This window comes from Pteropus vampyrus, unplaced genomic scaffold, assembly GCF_000151845.1.
Source record: "Pteropus vampyrus isolate Shadow unplaced genomic scaffold, Pvam_2.0 Scaffold78, whole genome shotgun sequence".
Classification (NCBI taxonomy): domain Eukaryota; kingdom Metazoa; phylum Chordata; class Mammalia; order Chiroptera; family Pteropodidae; genus Pteropus; species Pteropus vampyrus.
This window is the reverse complement of record NW_011888859.1, coordinates 5861584-5869196: the sequence shown is the minus strand read 5'-3', so window position 1 is coordinate 5869196 and position 7613 is coordinate 5861584. Positions and strand designations below refer to the sequence as shown.

The 7613-nt window shown below is 48.0% G+C and overlaps 1 protein-coding gene across 1 annotated transcript in view; it reads right to left on the bottom strand.

The window, feature by feature from the left end:
* Positions 1 to 4178: 4178 nt before the first annotated feature.
* The window catches only part of ZDHHC14 (zinc finger DHHC-type containing 14), a 240238-nt gene continuing 236803 nt past the window's right edge, over positions 4179 to 7613 (bottom strand). Inside the window, exon 8 of the mRNA XM_023532166.1 lies at positions 4179 to 5430. Coding sequence (XP_023387934.1) covers positions 5032 to 5430 — 399 coding nt within the window. The 3' untranslated portion in view covers positions 4179 to 5031. The remainder of the gene's footprint in view (positions 5431 to 7613) is intronic.

Here is a 7613-nt window from a genome sequence, read left to right as displayed (position 1 = left end):
GAAAACCCCGTTATTACCGAGATGGGTGTCTACATAGTGCAAGTTTATTGCATGCAAGGTGATCCTTCTCTTCTCTACATCTTGTTGACCTTGACAATGTCTATCTTATCAAGACTGAGATTCATATTTGATGCCATAAGCAGTTTTTATTGAAGAAGGAAAATACTTTCTTAATTTATTTCAGGTTTAAGGTCAATTCCGCAAACATTGATTAAAACGTGAAAGGCAGTTGAATAAGCATCATTATTTCTGAAAGCTTGCAATGTTATGTGTTATGTTCACCATTGTTCAGAATTAGGGCTTTGAATACACTAAGAGTTTAAAATTCTTTCTGTTTTTATTCATGCCAAAATGTTTGACTATTATGAAATACCAACCCAGAATGCCCTAATGCCCTGAGCAAATGGTTAGCAAGGCTTCAATCTTTATTATGTTATTTTTTGTTAAAAATTACTTTTTAATTTTAGACTAAAATTGTCTCCACTCATATAGAACCCAGAAAACATGTTTTTTTTTTGTTTGTTTTGTTTGTTTTGTTTTTTGCACATGTCAAACTGCTTCTCAGTGTAGCTATCCATTTTAAAACATCCAGGGCAATTAAGAGAGTTTTTCATTCGTATCTTCATCAGCAATACCAAATATCTTTTAAAAAGTCAACAATTGATGGAAGTCTTTGCAATAGCACAAGACACTCATCTGCTTTCCAGTCCATTCTGTATATAATTCCTGGAGTTTATGAGATTGAAAAACTAATTCCATTTGAGGGCCTTTATCTTGTTACGTGGCAAATTCAGCTGCTCCAGAAACAATCTAATCTTCAGCCTCCCAATTATTTTTAATGTCTGGATTAACATACTAACCACTCGTATTTAAAATCCATCTTCCCTGTATTATCAGGATCATGGGCAACATGCAGATAGACAGAGGATTTACTGATTCACCAAAAAAAGTTAGCATCTTTGACATTTATTTGAAAGAAAACGACGCTTCAGCTTATTTAATATTTCAATGATAACTTACTCCTATAAGGCAGAGAGAGAAATGTTTCGAGGAAACAAATGATAGGCAGATTTTTATGAGGTAACATGGAAACAGCGTACAGTGCCATATATCGACCTCCAGGGTAGGTGGAAGGGAGCAGAGGAATAAGAATTCATTTGAGAGGCTCTCTCATTTGGACAAGAATCTGGTAGACTCCCACACTCATGGGTACTCAATCAAAAAAAAAAATGTAAACATTGATTTGATTTAGGCTCAGCTTCAAAACAGTTGTAAGGCATTCATCAGAAAAGAGTATTTAATATTCGTTCCCTTTATTCTCATCTCTTACCCGATGGAGAACTAAATGGGCTAAGTAGTGTGCTCACGTGAATGAAGGAAAAGCAACGAACTTGAGAGACATTTCTTAAACCATTGATCTGAGCCCTTGATACCTTCTGGCTGACTCAGAAACCGTAACCCGAGGCGGAGAAGCTCCGGGTTCCTGGTGAAGAGGATGGTGTGTGGGCTGAAGCGGGCAGCCAAGTTACAGAGAAGTGGTCACTGGGGTGGGGAGCTGGGAGGCTCCGAGATCCGTGAAGGAGCCAGTCAAGCTGTCATGACTGAAAGATGGGCCCCAAATGATTTGAGTTCCAGAACTTCCCGGCAACTGCCATCAGAAGATGCAGTGCCAAGACTTACTGCCTGTTTTGGCAAATCCATTTTCCTTGCTGTTGAATCAGATGCAAGGCCCAGGCCCAGGCCATGAAGAATTAATGGGCCTTCACAGCCATAAGCCACAATGGGACCCATTCAGGTCTGAGAAGGAACACAGCTCACAAAGTGGGGTTTGCTTTGTGTTCGGAACCCCAGTCAGCATCCTGAACACAATGGACGAAGACCACAGTGCACGTAGGGGGCGGGGCGGGGCGCGGGGAGGACTCTTGCTGTGTGCTGTTCTGGACCAGAACAAGTATTTGGCATTTTGCTGGCACAGAGTGGGGATATGCCACCATGCTCACAGGCTGAAATAGTTACATTTGAAAGCTGGAATGAGCATTTTTCAAGTGGGTATAGCACGCGCACACACACACACACACACACACGCACGCACGCACGCACAGCTGGGCCAATTCTCCGCAGGCACACGGAGACATGTCATTGTGCCCTCTCAGATGCAGGCTCTTGGCTGTTCTGATGCTCCAACCCACTTCCTTCCTAGGAGGCCGGGGCATTCAGGCTAAATTCAGCTTTCAAGAGCCTGGGAAGCCTGTCCTCCCTGGGGTAGGGAGAATGAAGCAGATGAATTTTTAAACGAGACAATGAGTGTATATGTGCATGTGTGTTTGATAGTGGTCCAAGCTTTAATAGCATGGTAAAATATTTATCTTATTTTTCATAGCTAGCATGCAATCCATCTGTAGCACAGTGACAGAATTTAGAAAGATCAAGGTCTACTCAGCCACAGCTAGATGGAACCACTCCACCTTAATATTATATGTCTCAGTTAACAGGAAATGCAAACTCATCACCAGGCAAGCCCCTGTCCCAAGATCATCCCTCCATCCAGTTGGAAGAAGGGCATGAACGATTCTTTAGACTGTCCCTTCTTTTCTGAGCCACCAGAGTAAAGGGCTGTAGGTACCTCCCTGGTTTGGGTTTTAAGAAGTTAATTGTCTTAGCAAATTGGCTCGTTCACGTTCATCTCCCTCTCGGATCTCGAAGAGCCTTGACTTCACCAGAATTCACAGTCCCATCTTTGATGAATGATGTCAAGTGGGTGCAGGGGACAGGGCTGAGGGTGGCTGGGAGACTGATAATAAATTGCAAATAAATTAAGTAAATATTCATCATGTAAAGACAAATGAATAATGATCCTTGCTTTTTGGACTTTTTCACAATGAGGTGGGAAGAAGGGCTGGTCACGGGTCCCCAGCCCCCACCAGCAATCACGAGTCAGAGGACGTTAGGAAAGACGACTCCGAAACCATTGTCTGTGTTCCACGCGGAGGAGCGGGGGGATAGGCGGGGCCACAGACACCAGCGTGAGAGCTGAGCCAGGGCCTCTCCCGGTGAGTTGGAAGGAAGCAAAGAGCAGAGAAGGCTGGGAAGTTGTGGAAGGCAGACTGTGGGGCTGTCGCGTTTTGTTCACAGGCAGTGAATGCACAGTGAACCCCTGTGCATTGGTGACCATGCGTGTGAGGGTGTGTGGCTGTGTAAGGAGGGGCTCTGTCCCCTTATTATAAATTCCGAGTGGGCGCAGGTAATTAGGAGGTCCAGGATAGAAAAACGACTACATGTAATATACCTTCCCGATGTCCTATCTGTGTGGACGGTGTGAAACACAGAGACGGTTCAGAGACACCATGATACGAGAATTCTGTGGTTACTTTCAGCACAAATTATTTCTTGACCTTTGAAGAACTGGCTTTATTCCAAATAAGACATGAAATTGTGCTTTCCCCCACCTCCCTTCCTTTTATATAAAATGGCAACTCTTTCTCAGGAGAAACAGCCTTTTTCCATAAACGCAAATCGTTTGGGGCTTCTTGTGTCACTGATCGATGCATCTGGTCTTTCACGTGGTTGCGAGGAGCCCGAGCGTGATTTTCGACTTGAGTAGATTTGGCTGTTGGATTTACCATGTGGAGAGAAGCAAGGACAGAAGTCGGCTAAGTCCCTGCAGCTGCCTGCACAGTGACCTGCTCTCTAAGTACGAAGCCAGTTCCGGTCTGGCTGATAAATGCGCGTGATGAAGCGGCAATGTTCTTAATGCCATTCTGACTCGCATCTCGGTAAGAAGTTCGGTCTACACGATCTCACCCACACTGTAAGCCGATTTCTCCTCCTCGTTTTCTGGTATCTTAACTAGGATCGCACGTTACCCTTCCAAGCGTAGGTGCTGCATGAACACAATGCAGAGCAGAGAAGGTGACCCCCACGGCACGCCCACTCCCTCCTACGTGCCATAGGTTAACTGCCACCTGGCAGTCTGTAAACAGCAAATTCCACTAAGACTGCGTCAAAAAGAGATGATTAAAAAGAAAAATGCCGATGGAAAAGCTACTTTCCCACTTAAGAAATCATCCCATACAGACCCCTTTTGGGACCACTCTTCGCGAGGGATACGTCAATAAAAACAAACTCTCAGCAGGCCTTCCAGGTGACTCTGCTGTCACTTAAGGATAACTGTACACAGGTCCAAAATAACAGAGGACGTCATTTTATTGGCTGTCCACAGGAAGTTTGGTCACACAAGGTGGTGAAGCCTGTGGCGCGTGTGGTACAACACAACATCTCGGCTAACTACGGAACAGAAGGTTAACTGATTCTCCACACAACACCCCAGCAGCCCTCTGCCACCCAGGCGCCGCCTCCCCGCGCATCATTAAGCTGAATAAGCTGGCGAGTGAGGGCTCTGACCTTGAGGCTTGGTTTCTTGCACTTTCTTCCCATAAAACAGCACTTGAAAATTCACAAAATTAAAAGAAAGAAAGAAAGAAAGAAGGCGGCACTTCCTTTTGAATACCGACACCACTGTAAACAGCCCCCGGTGACATGCAAATCCACGTCTGGTCGTTTTTTTTCCCTTTAGATATTAAAAAAAAAAAAAAATTAACAAATGGAATGGCATGTCTATTTCAAATATTAGTAGCATAACATTTAAGTGCAATTTCAGCCTGGCCTCTAGTCTTAGAAACCTTCCGTGTCATCTGTCAACAAAAGCAGCGAGCAGACGGTATGACATCCAGGCACTGAGCTTTCCCCCAGCCTCTGGCTGCAGCCACCCCAGGCTCTGTCCCCATGCCCACCCTTCATATCCCAGACGTCTGAAAACAGTTACTCGTTATCGACACAGTCGGGGTGGGGCAGACAATTCCAATAAATGGAGCTGGAAGCGTTTGGGCCCTGCCGCTTCTGCCCTCAGTGGTCCTTGTGTCCAGGACCTGGAGTTGTCCTTGCCGCCATGGCACAGGGGCATGAGGCAGATGCTGTGGGGAGCAGCCCCTCTGCCCGCTTCCATGGCCTGCAGTCCCCAGCCAGGCCACGTGGTCACACGGAGCTGAGCTTCACCAGGCCGCGCACCGAGTCCTCATGCAGGGAGTCCTGGCTGGCCAGGCCTAGCACGTGCACGGTGCGGCTGTGGGCCAGGGGGCTGCCCGCCAGCAGCCGAGGCGGCGAGGGTGCTTCCTCTGGGGTCAGGAACTGGTGGCCCACATGCTCCTCCTTCAGGGGCAGTATGTCTGTGAGCGCAGCCTCCGTGCTGAGGTTGGGCATGGAGGAGGGCGGCGTGGGCTGCCCAAGTGTCAGGCTGGCACAGGGCGTGCCCAGGCCGGGCTTCCCGGGCAGGTGCAGCTCGTCGCTGGTGAGGCTGGGCTCACTCTGCAGCAGGGGCGTGGCCGCGGCCTGCAAAACGAATTTGGTGCTCTGAATGCACTGGTCTTGGTCACACTGGAGAGCAGGAGGAAGCCAGCAAAGAGAAGGCGAGACAACACAGGCACAGGGTCAGGAGGGGAGGGGGCACGGGGACAGAGGCAGGGTGGGATGCGAGAGAGAGAGAGAGAGAGAGAGAGAGGGAGAGAAAGACAGAGAGAGAGAGAGAGAGAGAGAGAGGGAAACCGTTAGTGATGGCTCAGTCGGCTGGGGGCAGAGAGTGTGCACAGCAGCCTGGTTTCATGTGGCGACCCCCGGCTCAAGCTCACAGTCCCCACAGGTGCCCAGGGAATAACGTACGGCCTCAGGCTACCGTACTCCTGGCCCTCGTTCTCAGACAGGACCTCCCTGAAGAGCAATGCCGTGGGCTCTACCACCTGCAGCCATCCAAGGCAGCTGTTTCTTGTCTGCTGAAAACCTCTTGTGCTACATCGTTCTAAAATGACAGGGGCCTGTCCAGCCGTGTTCATAGCAGCATTATTCACGGGAGCCAAAAGGCGGAAGGAAGCCAAGCGTCCATTGACCGATGACCAGATAAACGCAATGTGGTCCACACAGTAACGGAATATCACTGAGCTGTAAAAAGGGAGGACGTTCTGACACCTGCTACCACACGGATGAACCCCGAGGACATCGTGCTAAGTGAGACCAGCCAGACCCAAAAGGACAAATGCTCCATGATTCCACCTCTACGAGGTACCTAGCTTAGTCGAATTCACAAGGACAGAAAGCAGAGGGGTGTCTGCCAGGGTCCAAGAGAGAAAATGGGGAGTTAGTGTTCAGTGCATGGAGTTCCAGTTTTGCAAGATGAGAAGCGTTCTGTAGGGTGGATGGTATTGATGCATAATAATTTGCATGAACTTGATGCCACTAAATTGTACACTTAAAAACGGTTAAAACGGCATAGTTTATACTATGTATATTTTATCATGAAATAAAGAAAGAAAAATACATGGGAAATGGAAGCTCCTGGGGGTTGATCAGTCTGGTCAGAAAGCCCTAGAATTCCCCACTGCTAAATTTTCATCTCGTTCAAGAAACACTAATTGAGCTTCTGCGGTTTTTTTAATCGGTGAAAGAGAATGCCAATCCTTTACAGGGGATTTCCTTTTCTTCTAAGTGTTTTTAAATCATATCACATCTCATGTCCTTCGGTTCACTTTACTCACTGGCCAACGGAAATAACATAAACACATTTCTGGCCGGTGGAACGTGGATCTCTGATACCTTCGTAAACCCTTCCCTTGGGCTGTGGGCAAGTTTCAGAACAGCCGGAAGAGATCTCGGGGCGCTCGGAGACCTTACACTTGAGTCTGTGCAGTGATTCGTTCTTCTGTGGGAAGGAGGAAGAATGGGTGCGGATATCAGGTGAGTGTATTGTGACTTGACCTTCAAGCAATTAGCTAGAAGTGCCACTCCGTTTCTTCAGAAGTTCTCAGGACAAAGCCGTTTCCCCTCTTTACAAATGAAGACCCCGGATCTTAGATAGGGGGGTGGCCTGCTCACAGGCCTTACAGGTAAAAGCGAGGGCTGGATGCGGGTTTGGGGGCTGAGACTACTTGACTGCAAATCTCTTTCTACTACACGTTTGACACATAGTAGGTGCTTAAGAAATGTTACTTGTCTTATTATTCCTTCTTTGTTTTTGGAACTCTGGAATTACTGCAGAAGCTCGGCCTGATAGCTTTGCGATGGAGGTGCTCCCCGCCCGCCTCCTGCCCAGAGACGCACCTAGAACCGCGTCACTGACCCGCCTCCAGGCACAGAAGCAACCTAACTGGAACACTCAGCCTTCAGGGAGGAGGGTTCACCCCAAGTTGCAGTTCCTCAGCCAAATGGGTCTGTTTCTACAATCATAAGTGGTAGCCCAACCCCTACGCGTCCCGCCTCCCACAAGCTTCCATGAAGAGGTGGAAAGCCGCAGTCTCTAAGGAATTTATAGGTGTCACAAGTTCAAAGACCTTGGTTCCAGGCAAGAGTAAACTCAGGGTGCAGCTTTAAAGAGGGAAAGCCAGCGTCTGGGCAGATCCTGGCTTTTCTGCGATGATCGCTTCATTGCAGCCAAGGGAACTTCAAAACACCCAGAGCTGGGGATGGGTGGAGAAGGGCTGGGGAGTGAGCGGAGGGCTCCTCGCTGGAGATGAAACCGCCCTTAAAAAGTGCTGGGGAGGGGCTGTTAGGCCTTAACAATCATTTAATGT